This window comes from Phragmites australis, chromosome 12 (genome assembly GCF_958298935.1).
Source record: "Phragmites australis chromosome 12, lpPhrAust1.1, whole genome shotgun sequence".
In the NCBI taxonomy this organism is placed as follows: domain Eukaryota; kingdom Viridiplantae; phylum Streptophyta; class Magnoliopsida; order Poales; family Poaceae; genus Phragmites; species Phragmites australis.
Window position 1 is genome coordinate 23795846 of NC_084932.1, and position 22500 is coordinate 23818345.

At 48.9% G+C, this 22500-nt stretch overlaps 2 protein-coding genes across 2 annotated transcripts; both read left to right on the forward strand.

The window, feature by feature from the left end:
• The first annotated feature begins 2489 nt into the window (after positions 1–2489).
• On the forward strand, positions 2490–3542 carry LOC133887013 (uncharacterized). Its single transcript, XM_062326922.1, has 3 exons — positions 2490–2757; positions 2853–3122; positions 3189–3542. The coding sequence occupies exons 1-3, from the start codon at positions 2627–2629 to the stop codon at positions 3295–3297; spliced, it is 510 nt and encodes a 169-aa protein (XP_062182906.1). The 5' UTR covers positions 2490–2626; the 3' UTR covers positions 3298–3542.
• Positions 3543–4798: 1256 nt separating this feature from the next.
• LOC133886422 (uncharacterized) lies at positions 4799–5149 on the forward strand. Its single transcript, XM_062326132.1, has one exon. It carries the CDS (start codon positions 4799–4801, stop codon positions 5147–5149), a length of 351 nt encoding a protein of 116 aa, XP_062182116.1.
• Positions 5150–22500: the final 17351 nt, after the last annotated feature.

Below are 22500 nucleotides of genomic sequence, written 5' to 3' on the forward strand. Positions count from 1 at the left end.
TGTCAATTGTGGTGGCAACAGAGGAAGCAGAGCTGAAGAGAAAAGTTTGGACGAGATTAGAAAAGTTATCATAAATAAATAATTTGCATGAAAATAACCCTACTTTGATCTGATTAAATTCATGCAAAATTGACATTCTAATCCATATCACCATTGGGCAGAAAACTGGAAAAGAATTTAAATAAACACATAAATGGTGCATAATTACAGTCAACTTTGGTCAGAAAGTAATTATGAACCTACGTAAATTCATCGTAAAATTCTCTAAAAAATCTTACTGTTGGTTCTAATTCGTTCAGACAATTAATTCAGAATTTTAATGCATAAAACATCATTATTTTGGGTCGTAAACATTAATAGATCTAGTGCATAATTGATAAAACATAAAAATCACTGGAAAAATGATTTCATAAATTGAAAAATCCCAAGAAAAATTGAAATTGGCCTTTTGGCCCAAGAAGGTGTTGTGTGGCCCATCTACTCGCGTTGGCCCGCAATGCAATGAGGCACCTTCGGCCGTCGGATCAAATCATGCGGCTGCCTGTGCGTTTCGCCAGAACAAAACTAACGTCACTCACCCAATTCCCTAATCCTAGCCCATTACGGCCTCTCTCCTCCACCTTGTCTGCACTGTGCGAGAGAGGCAACTGTGAGCTCCGGCGGCGGCGTAATCGGTGCCTCCATGGGTCGGCTCATCGGCGCGCGCGTGCGACTGCGGTCACATGCCGCTCCGTCGGGTGGTCTGTGGTGGTGTCGTGAAGGTGACATGCGCACACGGCGAAGAAGAGGCGTACTCTATCGGATCTGCGACACACGCTCGAAGATGGCAACGATGCGATTGAGGGCCGGAAGATCCGTACGTGAGACCAAGGAAATACAAAAGGTCCCGCCGAAGAAGAACAAGAGTCTCCGAAGGGCATAACGGCGATGAGATGTGCAAAAATGTTACTCTTTTCCCCTTTCCTTGTTTAGTCCAGGATTCCCGACTGGACTTCGATTCTAGAGTTAAGGGTTTAGGGCCAATAGGATTTATGGTTTCGGGGATTTTGGCTTCGAGGTGGGGGTGGAGGAGGAATTGGTGATTTCTTAGGATTTTGTCTTAGGATTTCTTGATTTCCGCAATTCTCCTCCTTTCATGCTTACCTAAGCTGGATCCCCAAACCGAGCCCAATTATTCCGATCCCGAGTATAAAGAGCACACACAACACACATTCATACATTAAGAACATCTAAAACATGATTAAAACACTCTAATCCAAAACTAATTGTTCCAAATCATGAGTGTGTGAACACGATACTGATCTAATTGCATTAACCCGAAACCAGTTAAAGCTAAACATGAACATGAACGTGAACTAATATGCCAGTTAGCACTAAACCAAAGCATAATGAGTCTTAACTGCATCTGATCCGATGCAAATTATCCAAAAGGGTGTCTAACTGCATCACAGATTGCATGAATATAAGTGTATAAACATGAACTAAAATACTAATCCGAGTCTAATCAAGCTCAATTATCATAAAACCGAAGTAAAGTTTTGGGCTTAATGGTATCAGGCCATAATTAACATCTAACCATGACTAAATGGGTTCAATTTGAGATTAGCCCAGCTCTGATGCCAAATGTATGTTCTAAACTTGATCTCATTAATACTAACATCTAGATTGAACACCTAAACATCACAGCGAAAGTACCAGCGTTGGAAGATGCTATTAGGGTCTTGATTTGTCGGTGTAGATGGTGGTGTGGTCCAGTCAGGCGACGTGATGCTCGTGTAGACGATGCAGAGGACGTCGGCGTGAGGGAGAGTTCGCCGAAGAGATGTGGTTGTTAGTGTGATCCTGTAGTAAAGATTTAGGTCTTCCCGTGAGCACCAGTGTTAAACCGATCGGGCAGGTGATTTGTTGGAAGGCAAGAGCAATCTCTGGAGATAGATCAATCAAAGGGCTGGCTCCCCCTTTCTTTATATTGTGCTGGGCCACAGAGACCTAAACTATCGGTTGGTTTGGCATCCGATTAGGACGTTCTACCTCATTAGATCTCGGTCGGTTGTTAGCTGCTGAGATCATAATACCAACCAAATTTAACTAAAAAAACATGGGTAAAAAATGCATATCATATCCAACACGACAACAATCGATTCAAGTGGAAAAACCGTGTAAGCACTTGTGAGGGGGTTCCGGGTGTTTGTGAAATTTGTTCAAAATTTTTGATACCTTCTTAGGCATGGTTTCTAAGCAATTTGTAATTTTTTTTAAAAAATAGCTGTTTCCAGCCGATATGCGGCAACAGTTGTACTGTGCTGTAACAAATGACCGTTCCGATCCAACCAACGGCCGAGCTTCGAGCTAAGACACGTACCGCCGGTGCCCCCACCGAGAACTGCATGTACACACGACTGACTAGTAGCGTGTCGTCTTCCAGCCCCTTCGAGGTGGCCACACCGGCGCGTGACTGCCCGCCACGTGCCCCTGCTGCGCGACACGTCCAGTCCCCCCTGGCTCCACCTCGCTCGCTCCCCCCTTCCAGACGCTTCAGCTGCTCCCTCCGCATAAAAGCCGCCGGCGTCGCCAACCCAACCGTCAGCTCAACCAGAGAGTGTCTGCTCTCAGCCACCCTTCCACCATGCCCATGGCTTCACGAGCTTCCGCCCTCCGCACGGCGGCGCAGGGCTATTGGCGGCAGGTCTCCGCCTCCCGCTCCGCCGCCACGGCCGCCGCCGCGCACCCCGACGGCCCTGCCAAGGGAAAGCTGAGGTACACGCACACGGACGCACCAAGATGGCAGACGCTGCTCGCCGCCACTGGTGCTCGCCGCCACGACTTCCTGACGCTGTGATGCATGCATGTAGGGGCGAGTACGTGCCGGTGTACGTGGCGCTGGGCCTGATCGTGCTGTCGGTGTCGCTGGGGCTGAGCACGGCGCGGCAGCAGCTGGCGCACTCCCCCAACGTCCGCGTCGACAAGAAGAAGCGCGAGACCGTGCCCGAGGTGGCCGCGCCCGACCTCGCCCTCGAAGAAGCCGAGCGCTTCGTCGGCAAATCCTTCTTCCGCAAGGTCGCGCACGTGCAGGACGACCGCCGCCTCGCCGCCGGCGTCGCCGACCCCGTTGCGAGCTACCCGTACGTATGTCGTCGCGATTTCTGACTGATCAGCTGTTTGCGTGCTGGTGACGATCGATGTTGCAGGACGAAGAAGGCGGTGACGCTCAAGGACGTCGGGGTGGACACGCCGGAGATCGAGAAGGGTAGGGAGGGAGTGCTCGACAAGATCTTCAAGAAGAAGAACGACGCTTAATCAAGTGCTTATTCGAAGTGGATGTGATTTGTACAGTACATAGTCGAGAGTTTTCTAGCTAGCTCTAAAAAAATAAGACTCGGCGCCTACCTGGAAGTCTCCCGCCCGTGAAGAAAAATCTTTTGGTGGGTGCGAGGATATGGCACGTGTCATTAAGAAAAGAAAACAGTCAAGGGCTGTACTTTTGGAGCAGCTTTGTCTGCTCTACTGTGACGATCTCTGGAAGAGCAGTGCTAGCTTTCAAATTTTTGAGATTTTTCAATTCCGTCTTTAAAATCTAAATTTCGGTTCCCTTAAGTTGGATCAAATATCTTCAGTCGACGAGTTTGGTTGTTTACAGTCAATTGGTGTGGTTTGCTTACAGCCAAATGATGAATGGCGTGACTAGAGTTTGGTTGTTTACAGTCAATTGTTACATATAAAGCCTCGCCAAATACAGGAAACATAAGGTGCTCTTCAGATCCTATGGAACAAGAAACACATGAAATGGCACACGAGCTGTCTAGATGCTTTACCCAAAAAAAAAAAACAGTAAGATCATCTTCAATAGCTATCTCAAATTTTTATCTTTAAAAAATACTATTACAGCATCTCTTATCACTATTACAGTATCTTTTATTCCATCTATCTCCAGTAGCTACTCTATACCTCATCAATTATCTTCTCTCTCCTATATTAAACTGATTTTTTTCCAATCGCTATAACCGCTACAGCAGTATTGTTTTTTCACATGTTCCCGTTGCAACAGCTATTGAATGGCATGGTATAAATTAGTGTGATGAAATTTATTTATTCGGATTATTTTTGCGCACGATATTGTTGCATTAAATATTTGAGCGCTAATTTTGTTGTCGCCACCTGCAAATACGCAGTCTGAAATGAATGTTTCCAACGTACGTAGGACGTGGCGTCCACTGCAATGTAGCTTGTACAGGAAGAAGGCCACCAGTCTTGCTGCGAAGGACTGGCGAGTAGTGGCTTGCAGTGGAAGGAACTGTGGTGCCTTGCTACGGAAGAAGGCCACCAGTCTTGCTGCTGAAGCCTCACGAGTACTGGCTTCTAGGGGAAGGAACAGCGTTGGCTTCCGTCACAAGGCTTATCATATACCTATATATATGAGGGTGAGGTACTCAGACTTTGCAAGCCAGCCAAAAATAGATCGTCGCGAAGCCTGGAAGCAGACCGTGAGAGAGATGTGTTTCGGCAATGACTCTTCCGATGAGGAAGATAATTTGTTTCTTGCGATTGTCAGTGCCTTGCATGAGTCGGAGTTATCATAGCGGGGAGCTTGGGGCGGTTCAGTGCCGGGCCGTCGGCGTATCCAGCGGAATCGACTGGAGGGCCATCATAGGTTGTTCAACGACTACTTCGTGATCCCCTGGTGTACCCCGATTACATCTTCCGTCGTAGGTAATATTGTGAATAGAAAGTCTCTTGTCGAAGTATTATGAACACATGTATGTGTGTGGCGTCTTATGGTCGTTGGTCCTGCAAGTTCAGGATGAAACGTGACCTTTACCTCAAGATTGTGCAGGTAGTTGCGGACCATGACCCGTGGTTCCAACAGAGGAGGAACGCTGCAGGGGAGCTCGGGCTGTCGGCGTTGCAAAAAGTCACTGCGGCGTTTCGTATGCTATCATACGATGCTCCTGCCAATTCTCTAGATGAGTGCCTCCGGCTAGGGGAGGCCACCATCATTGAGAGTATAAGGCGGTTTGTTCGTGCCGTCGTCGGGGTGTTTGGCGATGAGTACCTCCGTTCTCCGAACGAGGAGGACACCGCTCACTTGATTGCTATAAACGAGCGAAGAGGGTTCCCCGGGATGTTGGGAAGCATCGACTGTACGCATTGAAGGTGGAAGAACTGTCCGACGACGTGGTCGGGTTCTTTCAACAGCCATGTCAACTCTCCGACAATCATCCTAAACTCTGGTTGCTCCCCACCACGGGATCCATGCTCACGTGCAGCCATGCCCCCACCAGTAGAAGGTCCTCCTCCACCCTGTAACTGGATCCACGGCCACCCACAGCTGCCACATCTTCCGGGGCCTCTAGATTCTGCACCTCTGCCGAAGGGTTCTGGGTACCGAAGATGCCTTGTTGGGTGAGCGGCGTAACATCGCCCCAATTCATGTCTTCGTTGTCACCACGAAGGAACCCGGCATACTCCATAGATTCCCTGCACACAACAAATTAAGCAAATGGGCTGACATTCTAAAGAAATCACTATGCTATTAGAGATAGATACAATTAAATACAATTTCTATACTTAATTTACTAAGTCCCAGGATAGCACTCTAGTACAGTTGGGAGGTGTGGAGCCCAATTCGAGTGGTACTGCCAGTAATGCAGAATTTGTGGCAACTAGCATCTTTGGAGATTCTGAAAGATACATTGAGACAGAACTTAGCTCAATGAGCATCAGATTTCACCCTACCATAACCAGTTCACACTCAAATTCTTAAATAACATTACGCCAAATTGTTGTAAGGCCATTACAAACACGTTGACGGATACGTCTTAGGAAAGAACACATACATCACGCGGTACTACTGGAGTACAAGACAAACAACTAGAGGTTAACCGTCAACATATAGGGACCGGCTACCTCAACTCGGCAAATTCCAAACATCTAAGTTTACACCCTACCCGACTACATCCTCCCAGAACGATCGGATTCATATGACATGCTATCATCCGAACACAGTAGGTCATCCGGGCTCCAGTTAGCGGGAACCACGTCATCGTCCTCAATATCCTTCGATCCCGATGCTTCCCCTTCCACTGCCATGCTTGTATTGTCGGCGTGACCAACATGGTTGGGCACGCCACCACCGCTCATAGCATCTTCAACTTTGAACCCAAAGTTGTTCCAAGTCCGCCGCAATGGTCTCGACCTGCAGAAGTGCCATGTTCAGGTCCACGGCAGCAGGGGTGCTGTCCGGACTCATGTTCTCAGTGGCCACCTTCTTCAACGCGTCAGCCGCCACCTACATACGGTCCTGCATCTTCGACACAAGAGCGGCAAGCGCTGCGGTGTCCATCTACAAGCACGGGAGAGAGATGACTAAAGCGAGAAACTAAATTTCACCTCAAATTGTACACTGGATAGGCATTTCATGCAACATACATATATACACAGTAGTGCACACTAATATAGTGCCCATTCTCATTTTTAGTGCACTAGGTACCATGCCTTCCCTCTAATAGGACCCTTTATCTTACATGAACCATATATGAACAAAAGATGCAATTAACTACTTAACTCAAGCTTCAGTTCACGAATGAGTAGCATAAAGAATAATGAATCACACAAGTACTAAGTAACAGCAACATATATGGTTCTGTCCAAAGTACAAAACTACATTTTTCTAATCAAACACTATGCACTTAGTTCAGTGATATTTACATCATGATTTGCACTCTAACTTTCTTTCCCTCACCTTTTACTTGCAATCAAACTATATTTATCAAGCATCAGGTTACTTCAAAATTGGACACAAAATCAATTTTGAACATACTATGTGGATGAAGTTCTATCACATGACAATTTGCAATATATTTGCAGGAGTCCTTGCAGAACAAGACAAATGGTCAAGGGCATAGTCAACTCAAAACTAGGTCTAGAAATAACCGTATGTAATTAAAAAACAAGTCCACATAAAGAATGTATGCCACATCATTTCTTGTATAAAAAAGGTGTATTTACAGTAATAATCACAACAATCTATGTTATCCAGGATCAATCCATCCTCACTTATGTTATTGTGGACTTGTACAATAACAAAAACATATGTAATTATGTCAAAATATCTTCTGCGTCCACTCAATGCTTGAGTGTATCAGAGATCCTATCAAAAGCCACCATCATGCACCTAAAGCAAGATAGCAGCTACTAGAATCCTAAGCACAAAAAGGGGACGAACAAATGGGAATCGAGATGTCCAAAGCATGCTAAAAGACCTGACTCTTTGAATCTAGAAGCTCATATCAGGATGGGAACTCGCTTGAATCTCAAGCATAAATGAAAAGCAACACAGTTCAAGTCAGATAGATGCTAAAATACAGTTGTTTAAGTAAAGGTGAACCCAATTGGTTCTAATCTACAATCCTACCATTTTGGTGGAAAGATAAAGGAAGGTATCCATCATTGCCTAGCAGATAGAAATGTTTATTGTGCCAAACCCACAGATCCGTGCAAGAAAGCAAGAAAGATGAGACATTCACAGACAAATCACTACAAATCACAGCAGAATCCGGAGTCAAAGCTTCCCAAGAACTTGACAAAGATCGCAGTTTTTACTTCACTGCCGGCGGCAACCAACCCCAGCACCGCCCGGCCGCCACGCAAAGCCATCGATCTGGGACCGGAGGACTTACCACAGGCTTCGGGAGGACCACGGTCTTCCTAGGGCGGCGGCGGCCGAGCAAACTGACGGTGGGGAAGCTTCGAGCTCGGTCGCCGGATCTGTGTCGTCTGCCGGGTCGCCGGATGGTGGTCGCTTGCGCCGGCCACCGAAGCTGCCCGCCTCGCCTCCGCAAGGAGTCGCCAGCTCCAGTTCTGCCTCTTCGCGGGAGCAACAGCCACTACTCTAGTCCCCTCGCGCACAGTGATGATGCGCCCGCATCTCTCCGCAATTTTGCCGATGCCGAGCCCCTCCCCGCTAACCTGTTCCACCCGATAAGGTAGCCGTTGGAGACAGATGCAGCCGACGTCGGGCGGCAAACCAGGCGCTACAGGGGTTTGCGGCGCGAAAACGGACTCCGCTAGAGATGGTCTAAGTTTAGATGTAGATGTTCATTAGGAATTGAGATGTAGCCTGTAGGTGTTCATTAGGAATTGAGATAAGGAGAGAGAGATGTAGATGTTCATTAGGAATAGAGAGGAGGAGAGAGGAAAGAGAGAAGACGTATCTTTTCATCTTCTCTATTTTTCCTATTGGCTAATCTAGGGAAGTGGATCAAATATTTGGAATTTTCTCCTTTGGATTTGGTTCCTATATGTTTGGAACACTCTTTGGATTTGGTTCCTGTAACTTTCCTCCACAATTCCTTTGCCTCGAAGACGCCCTAAGCAAATATCTCTCCGTATACATTCTTTTAAGGCCTCACTCCGATGTGTAGAGGCTATGTCTGGGGATTGTTTGTTTTCTTTTCACCTTGGTTTCTCTAAATTGTAGCTATATAAATGTCTAGAGATTTTCTTGGATTTTTTTAAGCGACGTACCAGTTAACAGTGAGACTCTTTTGATGATTTCATTATATTCAAGCTCTAGACACGAGTCCATATGTAGTGATATGAGTGTGTTACAAGTTATACTATATTCTAAAAAATATAAATATACATGGATTTATGGATCTTGCCGCCATCCTTGTCCCTAGAAGGTGCCTTTGTTGTATTAGCATGATGATACGAGTCCACACCCCTATACTGTTGCCTCAACCCGACGACATAACTCCGCCACCCTCATTTCCCCTAAACCTCGTCTTTGGTCGGTCTCTCTATGCTATAAATATAAGCAAAGCGCATGGCGCTGAAAGTGAAGAAAGCTCAATAAACACACACGAACACGATGCATGGCATAGCATAAATGAGACCGCTGATCATTTTGCTTGACCTTTTTCGATGCTTTTTTTTAGGTGACTCACCAACTGACCCAGCAGTGATCGATGAGACTCAAAATCTCGTGCTAAAGAGCATGGAGGTTCGAGTCCTCTTCAAGGCATAATATGGAGAATGATTCCCCGTAGAAGTATTCCGTAAATCCACGCCTGGCGCTCTCCTCTATCTTCTGAGGTACTTAACCATCTCCTTGAGAAAAGTAGATAGTAAAAGCCAAAATAGACTAAATAAATATAGCCTAAACGATCCTAAAAACCCCTCGAAGGAGATAATAAAGAACCAAAGCAAACGTTATCCTACTGCAAGGGTGGTTTGAGATAATAAAATATGACAAAAGCTACACCAAAAATAGGTTCACGTAAGAGAGTGTATATTGGTTTGCGTAGGAATGCCCATTTTAGTTTACGGGTACGGTTTCAGAAATGAAATATTGAATAGGTCTGTATACCCTCAAGGGAGTTCGTTCGATAGAGATCTGACTTAGAAATCCTATATCAGAAGGTCTCATAATCAACTGGATTTTTTTTTACTTGATCAATCGGAAGGCGGAGGTAAACTCCCCAACTCGATGAATGGGTGCTCATTGGTCTTCTTGAAACTCCCCAACTGCCGTAGCTGTCGATTGGGGGAGCCTCGAGCATCCAATATATGACATTAAGGAGTATTCCTCAATGGAGTAGTCGAAAAATCAAACAATTCCTTAGAGCTTTTAGAGGGCTTGTGTAGCTGACTTGGTAGGAAGGAAGAAAAAATCTCATTCTAAACATTTTATAGATTCCAGAATTCCTTTTCTGGCGCTTCAATTTGATATGTTGTGGACTCTTTCAGTCCATTATATATAGGTAAATCAAGGCGCTAGTTAGCAGCAGTACTGGATGCACAATGACCAACCATACCGATATGTACCGGTCAAAGAGTTTGCCGGTCCTTTTCTTTTAGTGCTTCGACCCGAAGCGATAGCTTGACACGTTTTCCGTGGATAAGATGGCAGTGCTCCAGCTCACTAAAGAATGGGACGGCAGTGGTCCACCAGCAAGCTCATTCTGATCTTGGACGCAGTACATTAGAATCCTGAAGCACCACCACGAACACTACCGCGCGTGCTCCTGCAGTGCGGTAAGGCACCACCCTATTGTGCCAGCAGCCAACTCTGGCGTGTCAGCTTAGTTATCCTCATCAAGCCACAACCTTGATGTCTAGCTTCCCAACTGGTAGACGGTTCCCTTTCCCCCGGATCAATGAAGAAGGGAGAAGTCAATTGCATTTTCTTACTAAAAGCCCTTTTCTTTTATCTTGAATCTAATTCCACTTACTTTTTTTCAATATTTTTCAAAAAATCAATTTCTACTTTTTTGGATCCTGTTTTGCTTGTTCTCCTTGATGGATTCTATCTTAAAACACAAATTGCTAACAGTAGAAAACTTCCCTTTTCTTTCTATTCTATTGAGATGGCAAAGGAGAAAAAGTGGATTTCCAGTCACGAGGATTTTGTCAAAACCTGAACCCTAACCATTCCACAACTAGTACCCTAGCCTTGATCCAAACCTAAATTGCTAAAGAAGGAGATGACCTAAGGAGAAGGGTTTTGTAATTTGATCTAATTGTCCAAATTGAATTATTTTGCCTCTAAAACCATGGAATGTCATGTAGCCAAACCGAACATTTATCTCTTTTGGTCATCTCTTCGATTCCATTCATGATATATCATGCTTTTAGTTAGATACATGCATATAGCACATGGTTTTGTACTTCTCTAAAGTTCGAGATACTTAACAATTTGCCACTCGTATGAGGTGAGTGGCAATGTATTTACCTCTCTGATTTATTGTCAGTGACTCAGTGGTAAAAAGTTAAATGACCGAGATATTTAACAATTTAATAGGAAGGTGCTGGACTTGGGTTGGGTAGAAGAAAAGTCATACTACTGCAGAATGGATATTTACAGACGGATTTTAAACCATATCACAGACGGTTATAGGTTTTGTCTCTATAAAAGTATTTATGATATTGAGCTTGTTACAAACGATTTCAGAACTGTTTGCAATATACTTACACATAGATAGATTTTCTATATAACTGTATGTGTGCAGTAAAAGTCACATACGGTATTTGTTTAAATCCGTCTATGATTACTAAGAGTCACAGATGAATTTTGTTGGAATGTGTCTGTGTTAATTGTCACAGGCGGATTTTTTTTAAAAAAAAATCGTTCGTGTCTCCCTTTTCGTTGCTTATAGGGGGAACGGTCACACAGATACACATTTTATGATTCTCAAATTAAATACATTAACATATTATTCAGAACATTGATCATACATTGCTCAGAACAAAAAACACATGCATTTACATATATATCATAAATGTTAAGAATATCACACATATGCAAATTATACATTGTTCAGAACGCATAAACCTAGATAGCTATACATGATTGATCGATCGAAACCATATTAATCACTTTTTCTCTAGCAAATGGAGCCCACATTAATTAGCCAACCACCCCCTCTCCTTAATGGGCTGCTCCCCCTCACTCTCCCTCGCTCCCAAGCTCTCTCCCTCTCCCACTCGAGCAGCCAACCTGCTGCTCTCCCCTCCTCTCTCTCAAGCTATCTCTCTCTCTTTCTTCCTCGGATTCCTCCTCCGAGAAGCAAAATCGAGGTATGTATGCGGTACCCACGTGATTCTTAGCTTCTAAGCTTCCATCCATCCAATTCTTTTGCGCGTGCCCAAAGGATTCGAGCCGTTCTTGACCACTTTTGGTGTTCTTGGTTGAAGCAACGAGGAGCAACCGCATTCTTCCTCTTCCTCAAGCTTTTCCTCCTTCACCCGACGGTCACCAGCCTCGATAAAGGACCTTGGGTAAGTCCCATAGCATTCCATGGTGAGAATGCGCATTTTGGTTGGTTGAATTCGAGTTTTGGAGCTTCGGTTGTGAAGTTATGAAGCGCCTTGAGTTTTTGAGTCTTTAGAGCAAAAAAGATGATTTGGATGAGTTTGAGCTAGGAAATCATGTTGATTTGTTGGTGGATGAAGTCTATAACCCATGTGTTAATGCAAACCCTTCACTCCTTAGATTGGTGAGGCGCGCAAACCAAATCAGCCAAAGTTTCCCTGCGAAGAACTCTCTCTACAACAACCCGGAGGTTCCAGGTGTAACCCAGAAGTTCCGGGGAAGCACCAAGAAATCTCTGTTGAATTGTACTCAAAAATCGTGTGGGTTTATTATGTAATTTGAGTCTAGGACCCTTGTCCTAGTGCATATACATTTATGTGGGATATATCTGACATGCAAGTCGAATCAGTCGAGGAAAATCATCGCGAACTCAAGTCTGCCAGAACTCGGAAGTTTCGGCCTAACCCTGGAAGTTCCGAGTTATCTCGAGTTAAATTTAATTGAGCACCCTCGCCCGGAACCTCACCCAGAGAATCCAATCAACCCGAAAGTTCCGGATTGATCCGATTTAGGATTAGCCGAGTACCCCATTCGGAAGCAAACCAGATTTTTTGGCCCAACCCATAAGTTCCAAGCTCAACCCAGAACTTCCGAGTTAATTCAAAAGTTGCAAACCAAGGACCCCCATTCGGAGGTTCACCTAGAACTTTCAAATTCTGTTAGAGTTTTCGAACTTATTTAGATGTAAACTTCATTAATCTTTCACGTGTCTTGGTACTTTTAATTTGTTGCTATGCATCTTGTAGCCTACATCTTTGCCTCTCATTCATGCTCATCACATTGCATGTGTTCTTATTTAGTGAACGAAGAACCAAAGTGTGACACGGGTTGATCGAGGATAGTCCGAAATTCTGTGAGTGATGCGTAGGTAGCATTAGGCAGGCGTCGGAGCATCAAAGTAAGCATCTAAGCATATTCTACCCACTACTTTGGATCAGTTGTGTCTAATTTGGTAACATATGATATATGTATGTTGTACATGAATAGCGAGTTGATGTTGGGTAGAACCTATGTTGTTGCATTGATCTTACCTTGGTTATTTGATATTTTCTATCCTTGTAACATGGGTTTAACTATGTGGTTGTCTAACTTCAATGGTTAACTGAATGCTTAGCAATGCATAGGTTATCGGTAGAAGTCGAGCGGTGGATTCAACCACTGTTCGTGAGCTTAGGTCTTATTACTTGTTCACAAAATTGATAATGATGTTGGGATTTATGAGTTGTGAGGATGATGCGAGATGTGGGCGGTGCTAAGGGTAGGTCGGGAGAGGAGCCGGATGTCATAGATCGCTTGCATAGATTAAGTACCGTCCGTTGGTGCCGTTGGCTTTAGTACTTTTCGTACTAACCTCATATCCATTTATAGGAAGGATGAGCTGAATATCTTATGTAGTTGTGACCCTTTGGCTTGCATGTCCCGGGTGTTGTGGGCATAATAGGCTTGTAGGGGTATCTAGTTTGCTCTGGAAGTGATGACCCCGCACCTAGAGGCGTCTGTTCAAACGATTGGGGTTTATTTGGGAAAAGTTGTCACGAGTACCCCTACATGTTTCATACAAGCCGAATGGTCCTCGTATCGTGTGGGTAAAAGAGTACCCTTACAGGTGTAAAGACAATTCGAATTGTCACACTCTCGTTTATGATCATGCTTTTATTCATTCGCATCGGTCATAGAGTCATGAATGTGAAATGATGTGGTATGGTATGTTGGGATGTGGTTGAGATGGTTCTATTCACAGATATATTTATGATGGTTTCGTTACAGATATTTATGATGTTGATGCTTATAGGATAGGAGGGATATATGTGTATGGTTAAGTATAGATACTCACATTATTGTGTCCAAATTTTCTTTCGCTTATGAATGTACTTAACCATATGGTCATCTCCTTGTTAACATCTAAATGCATGATCATTGGAGTCGGATTATTTCTATGTACTCTTTAAAGATTCTGGATGAAACTTATGATTCCTTACTATCCATTCACCCGGGGAGTACCAAGATATACCAAGACATCAAGTCCAGATTTTGGTGGACCTGCTTGAAATGAGAAATCAATTGTTCTATCGCTGAGTGTGATGTTTGCCGGAGAGTAAATGCCGAATACCTCAAGCTGTTCGGTACACTCTAGCCCTTACCTATTCCCTCTTGGACATAGGAGGAGATCGGTATGGATTTTATTACCGGATTACGTAAGACCTCTCGAGGGTATGTCTCGATTTGGGTCATTGTGGACCGACTCACAAAATCAGTGCACTTCTGCCCTGTGAAGACTCGATACAGTGCCAAGGACTATGCAGAGCTATACCTCACTTGAATTGTTTGCCTTCACGAAATTTCGAAGAAGATCATCTCCGATCGAGACACTCAATTCATCTCTTATTTCTATAAGAGCCTTCATGAAACCATGGGAACCGAGCTCTTCCATAGCACCTCTTATCATCCCCAAACCGATGGTCAAATCGAGAGGGTAAATCAAACTCTAGAAGACATGTTGCGAGCTTGTGCTCTCACATATGGGAAGAAATGTGAGATTTCTTAACCATTTGCCGAGTTCTCCTGCAACAACAATTATCAATCAATTATTGAAATGTCACCATTTGAAGTTCTCTATGGCCGAAAATGTCGAATGTCGTTGAATTAGTCCGAATCTAGCGAAAGAGCTTGACCTAACCTACTGGCGGTTAGACCACCAGACTTTGCCGGCAACACTTTCGCGGGGTCACCGACAAGGACTTCAGCGAAACCTTCGACGATGAAGGGCACCAAAATACTCCATAGGACTAAGGGAACATACTCTATGATTGTTTGGATACAGGTGAATCTTACAAGAAGCCGCCTGTGATAATATTACAGATGAATTTTTATAAAAATCATCTATATCTATCAAATAGATACTGTCAGTGACACAGGAACCAGGGGTCCCCGAGTCCCGAGGCCAGATCAGCAAGTTGCCACGTGGCGACCTCCCGCGGGGATGATCTCCTCGAAGCGCGAGAAGACTAAGACACGGGAGAGGGTGCTCGGGGCCATGAACAATGGTTCTCGGGTACCCGAGTTCCCCGATGACCCGAGAAGATAAAGTGCCGGGAAGAGAGTGCTCAGGGTTGCGAGCAGTGACCCCCGAGCACTCAAGTCCCCCGACGACCAGAAGAGCCGAGTACTGGGAAGGGGGTGCTCGGGGCCACAAGCAGCGGCCCTTGAGCACCCGAGTACCCCGAAGACCCAAAGGAAATCAGTTCCGGGAGAGAGTGCTCTGGGTCACGAGCAGTGGCCCCATGCACTCAGTTCCTCGAGGACCCGATCAGTCAGATTCCGGGAGAGAGTGCTCGGGGTCATGAACAGTGGCCCCCGGGCACTCGGTTCCCCGAGGACCAAGAGAGGGCATATTCGGGAGAGAGTACTCAGGGCTGTGAACAGCGATCCTCGAGCACTCAGTTCCCCGGCGGCCTAAGAAATCCTTGCTAGTGGCCCCCATAGGGGTCTAACGGTGAGGTGTCAACCAGTGAAAGGCCCGGTGCCGCATTAAAGAGGGCGCGTGGCCTTTCACTTCCAACTGCTCCTGCCACGCTCGGTGTCAGCCCCTGCCACGTTTTGGCAGGGGGGCGTGGAGACATTTAATGCACGGGTCCCATCCCGCGACATCCGGCGTGCCTTGGGATAGCATCGCGAAGCCCGAAGCGCCCCGCCTGCCGCCCTGCTACGTCAGGTGTACAAGACAGAACAGGCATGCCGGGCCGCTCGGTGGCTGCCCGGTGGGCCCTCTCTGCGGCGCCCGTTGCGGACCGACATCATGACGACTGAGACCAGACGGGGGCGCATTTTCAACCCTCCCTGTCACCTCGCGCAGCAGCCCATGATGGTTGTTTTTCCATTTATGGCACCTTGGAACTCATGCCCTCCCTTTCGGGGCACGCTACCGCCGGCGAGTATTTAAGAGGAGCCGGTGGACACGGAAAGTCTCTCTCGATCTCGGATGAAGATCCAAGATAGAGGTTCAGTACAAGCACAGAAGCTGAGACCACCGAAGAACAAGGAGCCCGAAGCTCTAGGATAGACAAACATTCTTGTAACCAGCAACATCCCTGAGAGACATTCTCAGTGCATTTATAGCATCCACACAGGAGTAGGGTATTACGCTCAGTGCGGCCCGAACCTGTCTAAAAACCTCATGAGCATTTACTGCATTCTGCATCCGATCATTCCATTCCACCTGCCATCGCATTTACACCCATTTATTTCTCCCGCGAAACAGATTCAGAATCATCCCCCCGGCCGAATCTCAAAGGGGGTCCCTCCGGATCCCTGCTCGAGGAGTTCACCCTCCGACAGCTGGCGCGCCAGGTAGGGGGGTTGCATCCCTGAATTTGTTTTTTCCCTGCAGGAAAAATGGCAGGTGGCCATCGTCTCCGACGCACCGGCTCCGGTTCCAGTGAGGAAATGGAGCCCCTTGCACAGGAGGCCCCAGCCGCTGCTGCTCCTCAGCAGCAGCCACGGTCCGCCCGCACGGCGCTCTCCTTTCACGGGGACCATGGCGCTGGGCCCAGCAGGGCCGCCGCCGCTGTAAGCGCATCGCCTAACCCTCAGCAAGTGGCAGAAACTCCTGTCGCTAGATCCACGTCTGGACAGCGCCGGTCGCCGTTGCGGCGCAGGCTCACCTTTAGCGATGCCAGTCCTGGGAGTGCGCTGCTTGCAGCGCAAGCTCTCCTCAGGCATCCGCCTGTGCAGGCGGCGGGGCAAACCCCAGAAGGCCGTTGGCTCCAGGAGGTGGCCGCTCTTGTGGGCACGGCTCACCATCAGATGCTGGCCGAGAGCTCTCGTGCTACATTCCACCGCGGTGCAACCAAGGCCGGTCCATCCTCGAGTGGCGGCCGAACTGGTCGGGGGGCCTCCAGGCGGAGTGCCGCCCCCTGGCCACAACCAGAGCCCAGGACCTCCACTTGCATCTCGATGAGCGGAGGGCCATGGAAGATGCGCGCGTCACCCTCGAGCGCCAACGGGAGTCCCGGCATGAGGCATAAGTTGAGGACCAGGCCTCCTCCATACCGGCCCATGACCGTCGGGGCTCCCCGGCTCGCCGGCGTTCATCGCCCAAGGGCGCCGCCCACACAGCGGTGTACGGCACAGGCTGCCGCGCCTTCACCAGCGAGCTCCGCTGGGTCAAATGGCCCACTAAGTTCTGGCCAGAACTGCTGGAGAAGTACGACAGGTCTATCGACCCTGTCGAGCTCCTCCAAATCTACACCACCACTGTCCAAGCGGCTGGCGGCAGTGAGAAGGTGATGGCCAATTATTTCCATATACCCCTTGAGGGGCTCTGCCCATTCTTGACTTATGAACTTACCCCCAGGATCCATCGGCTCCTGGGATGACCTCTGCCACCAGTTTGTAGCTAACTTTCAGGGCACGTTCACGAGCCCCGGCCTGGAGTGCGACCTCCACGCTGTCAAACAGTAGGAGGGGGAGACGCTGCAGCGCTTCATACAGCGCTTCAGCCAGGTCCGCAACACCATCCTGCGGATAACCCCCCACGCTATCATTGTCGCGTTCCGGCAGGGTGTCCGCAAAGAGCAGATGCTCGAGAAGCTGGGCACGCACAAAGTCGGGACCACCGCAGAACTCTTCGCGTTGGTCGACAAGTGCGCTAAGGCGGCGGAGGCTCGGGCGTGGCATGTTCCACGCCCTGAGCAGCCCGCCGTAGATCAACCAGGTCCTTCCCGCTCTGACAAGCGAGAAAAGAAAAAGAGAAGAGGCGCGAGGCTGTCCCTGTCGTGCCGGCTCAGGGCCCCGCCCGTAGGCCGGCCGAGGAGCATGACCGCCGGCCAGCACGCCGGGTGGCCGCCGACAGAAGGCCTGCTCCCGCAAGGGCTCCAGCCCCTACGAGGGCTCCGGCTCCCGCGAGGGCTCCTACTCTCGCAAGGGCCCCCGCTCCTGCGAAGCCTGAGATGGTTAAGTGGTGCCAGATCCACCAGACCGAGTGGCATGACCTCACGGAGTGCTGCACGATCAAAGGTCTCATCGAGCGGCGACAGAGGGACCGCGAAGAGCCCCGCAAGGGCGGCGACGACAGAGCCGCCCCCGACAACCAAGAGCTCGGCTTTCAGGAGCCCGGGCATGTCGTCGCCTTCATCGACAGAGGCGCGTACACGCCCTCCTCCCGCTGCAGCGTCAAGACCATGCGGCGCGAGGTGTGCTCGGCGACCCCGAGCACGGAGGCCGTGAGGCCCCTGAAGTGGTCGGACTCCCCGATCACGTTCAGCCTGGCTGACCACCCCGCAAGTACTGCAGGTGTGGGGCGACTACCCCTGGTAGTGTCCCCCACCATCTGCAATGTGAAGCTCAGCAGAGTGCTGGTCGATGAGGGTGCAGGCCTAAACCTCCTTTCCCGGGAAGCCTTCAAGAAGCTGCAGGTGCCTTCCAAGCGCCTAAAGCCGTCGCTCTCTTTCTACGGGGTGACGCCAGGGCACTCCCTGCCCCTCGGGCAGGTCGAGCTGCCCATCACATTCGGGAGCTGGGACAACTTCCAGACGGAGAACGTCATCTTCGATGTCGTGGAACTCCCCCTCCCCTACAACGCCATCCTCGGACGCCCGACGCTCGCTCGGTTCATGGTGGTCACCCACTACGCTTACCTCACGGTCAAGATGCCGGGCCCTGCAGGCCCCATCTCCGTGCCCGTCGAGACCGGCAGCGCCGTCTCCTGCGCCGAACAGCTATACTCGGCCTTGGTCTCAGCTCGGGCTGAGGTCGAAGGTCATCCAGGGGGCCTGGGACCCTCTTCATCCAAACCTCGACTCGCTGCCGATGCCTCCGTTCCTACGAAGGAGGTCGTGGTGGGCGAAGGCGCTTCCCAGGTCGTCCGAATCGGCGGTGACCTGGGCGGCAAATAGGAAAGCACGCTCGTCACCTTCCTCCGGGCTAATATCGACGTGTTTGCATGGCAGCCGTCCGATATGCCCAGGATCCCTAGGGAGGTGATCGAGCACCACCTTGCTGTGCGCCTGGACGCACGGCCGGTGAGGCAGAAAGTCCAGCGGCAGGCGCCCGAGCGTCAGGAATTCATCCGGGAGCAAGTAAGTAAGCTCCTTGACACCGGCTTCATCCGAGAAGTCCTCCACCCCGAGTGGCTGGCGAACCCAGTCATCATCCTGAAGGCTAACGGCAAGCTCTGCATTTACGTCGACTACACCGACTTAAACAAGGCTTGCCCAAAAGATCCTTTTCCTTTACCCCGCATAGATCATATCGTAGATGCAACCACGGGGTGCGATCTTTTATGTTTTCTAGATGCAAACTCTGGTTATCACCAAATTCGCATGGCCGTAGAGGATGAAGAAAAAACTTCTTTTACCACTCCGGTGGGGACTTATTGTTATGGATCAATGCCGTTTGGTTTGCGCAACGCTAGGTCGTCTTTCCAGCGCATTGTGCGCATTACCCTCGATTCGCAGGTTGGCCACAACGTCGAGGCTTACATCGACGATCTAATGGTCAAGTCCCGAGACCGCGCCACCCTGCTCGACGATCTGGATGAGACTTTCAACAGTCTCCGCACTACCCGCTTGAAGCTCAACCCCGAGAAATGTGTCTTCGGGGTACCCGCGGGCAAGTTGCTCGGTTTCTTGGTCTCTAGCCGAGGAATCGAGGCCAACCCTGAGAAGATCCGGGCCATCGAGCAGATGTGACCCCCGGCTCGACTCAAGGAAGTTCAGCGCCTCGCCGGCTACATGGCGGCCCTCGGGCGCTTCATATCCAAGCTCGGGGAGTGAGGGCTCCCCCTCTTCAAACTCCTCAAGAAGACCGGTCGCTTCGACTGGACGCCGGAGGCTGAGCAGGCCTTCCGCGACTTGAAGAAATATCTCACCTTACCGCCTGTACTGGTGGCCCCCTCCGAGGGTGAGCCTCTACTGCTCTACGTCTCGGCCACTCCTCAGGTCGTGAGCATGGTACTGGTGGTGGAGCGTGATGAGTGCTCGGGCCAAGGTGCTGGGTCCCAGCTCCCCGCCGCCCCCGAGCACTCCCCAGTCCTCGAGGCTCCTCCCGACCAGGGGGTCGAGCCCGAGCACCTGGCTCCTCCCGAGCAGGGAGTCGAGCCCGAGCACCCGGCTCCTCCCGACTAGGGAGTCGAGCCCGAGCACTCGGCCAGCCCCGACCATGCCGCTGAGCTCGGGGGCTGTAACAAACCCTTGGGTGAAGCCACAGTCCGGGCCCGCTGCGTACAGCGACCGGTGTACTTCGTTAGCGAAGTCCTCCGAGACGCCAAGACAAGGTACCCTCAAGCCCAGAAGCTGCTCTATGCCATGCTCGTTGCTTCCCGGAAGCTGCGCCACTACTTCTAGGCGCACAAGATCTCGGTGGTTACCACATATCCACTGGGGCTGATCCTCCAGAACCGAGAGAGCATTGGACGCGTCGTCAAGTGGGTGGTGGAGCTGGCGGAGTTCGATCTGCACTTTGTGGTAGAGTGGACGCCCGTTCCCGAGATCGATCATGAAGAAATTTCCGCATATCCCGGGCACGATGCGCCCGGGTACTGGGTTATGCACTTTGATAGTTCCCTCACGCTGAAGGGCGCGGGGGCCGGAGTGGTTCTCACTGAAGGGTTGCGGGTAGGCTACGCTAGCACAAAATAAATTTTCTCTACCGCATTCAACCAGGAAGCCATGCGAGTAGGGGATCATGAATCGTTACCACTTGACGAGCAGTGCAGCGGAAGAAGAGTTGGAGCAGACCAATCCAACGTCGTGCGCGTCAAGTAGTCGATCGTCAACCTCGTCCCGAGCATGTCCCGAGCACCTTCCGAGTACTCGCGGGTACGTCCCGAGTACTTTCGAGCAGATCAGCACCGCAATAGTAGCAGCGCCTCTACGGTATCCACACGTACAAGGATGGAATCGCCGTGCGTCGGTGTGCTAGCACCGCGCGCCCGGCTAGGGTTTCGAAGGGAGTTCAGGAATAGGAGGCGGCCAGGGTTTCTGAAAAACTCAATGCGCCTTAGCCCCTGCCTATTCTTATATAGAGCACGCTAATGGGCCTTTAATCAACATTAAAGCCCATTATGACTCTAAACCCTAATGGTCCTTTAATCAACATTAAAGCCCATTAGCAGATCCAATCCGCAAACTCGATCGCCTCTAGGGCATATTACCAATAATCTCCCACTTGCACTAGAGTCAGCACAAGTTTTATATTCCATCCCCTTAAGTGTGTGACCCGTTAGGTTCATGTGTAAATGGCCGCTATCCGGAAACCCTTTTCCGAATTGCAAGTCAATAGCGGTACCTAGCAGGACATATTGACTCCCGAATGCACACAAAGATCATATCGGCTGAACCTTGATATACTCATGCACCAATCCCTTTACCACACGATACCAGTCAAGCTCAAGGCGAGATTCGTGCCACCCTTGTGATAGCTCGACCATTCACTCGATCAAGTAGTGGATTCACCATGATTAACTCTTTAATCACATTGGCATGGCCATGCACTTTCCAATCCAACTACCTTGAGGGGCCCAAAGATATCTCTCCCGTTATTTAGGAGGGGTAAATTCCATCTTGATCACTCACATCCCACGACATGTTTCATAACATACCCGAAAGCAACCTTTATAACTACCCAATTACGGAATAGCGTTTGGAAGCTCCTAAGTGTGTTACTACACATTCTGGAATCAATGATGATCTCAGGTCAAAGGATTCTGTAGGTACACCATTTGAGATAACAACTGATGGCACATTAAAAATAACAATCCCAGCAGTATCTCAGGGTGGGTCTATCCAACATCATGTTCTCTAACATGTGTCCACATTACTGATTTGATATCTCCATATCTATGATCCGTGAAACATGATCATCATTCAGTCAAATGTGCTAATCTATAAATCATTATTGTCCCACACAATGATATGAGATTAGGGACTATTTAGAATAACATCATAAAAACAAAGAGTTTCACAAACAAGTCACACATTCTCTCACATGCACTAGAGTCTATCCCGCAAGTATCTAATACCCATAGAGCTCAAGTGTGCCTCATGCTTGGGCTGTGAGAGAGGCTTCGTCAACGGATCAGCAATATTCGAATCCGTGTGCACCTTGCATATTTTTACATCACCTCTATCAATAATCTCTCGAATGAGGTGATAGCGCCGAAGTATGTGCTTGGACTTCTGGTGCGACCTAGGCTCCTTGGCTTGTGCAATGGCACCACTATTGTCACAATAGAGGTCTATTGGACTGGACACAGTAGGGACCACACCCAACTCAGAAACAAATTTTCTGATCCAAACAGCCTCTTTTGCAGCTTCCGAAGCTGCGATATACTCGGCCTCCGTCGTGGAATCAGCAACCGTTTCTTGCTTGGAACTCTTCCAACTCACCGCACCTCCATTAAGGCAAAACACAAAACCAGACTGCGATCTCGAGTCGTCCTTGTCGGTTTGGAAGCTAGCATCGGTGTAACCATTTACAACGAGCTCCTCCTCACCTCCATAGACTAGGAACATATCCTTAGTTCTTCTCATGTACTTGAGGATACTCTTTACTATAGCCCAGTAACATTCACCTGGGTTCGATTGATATCTGCTCGTAACACTTAGAGCATAAGAGATATCTGGGCGTGT

What these genes read in the sequence shown, in the direction of transcription:
- LOC133887013 (XM_062326922.1), top strand. Translation starts at nt 2,627, where the DNA reads ATGCCCATGGCTTCACGAGCTTCCGCCCTCCGCACGGCGGCGCAGGGC. An exon ending in CCTGCCAAGGGAAAGCTGAG is followed by an intron (nt 2,758 to 2,852) that starts GTACACGCACAC and finishes GCATGCATGTAG; the next exon opens with GGGCGAGTACGTGCCGGTGT. An exon ending in GACCCCGTTGCGAGCTACCC is followed by an intron (nt 3,123 to 3,188) that starts GTACGTATGTCG and finishes TCGATGTTGCAG; the next exon opens with GACGAAGAAGGCGGTGACGC.
- LOC133886422 (XM_062326132.1), top strand. Translation starts at nt 4,799, where the DNA reads ATGAAACGTGACCTTTACCTCAAGATTGTGCAGGTAGTTGCGGACCAT.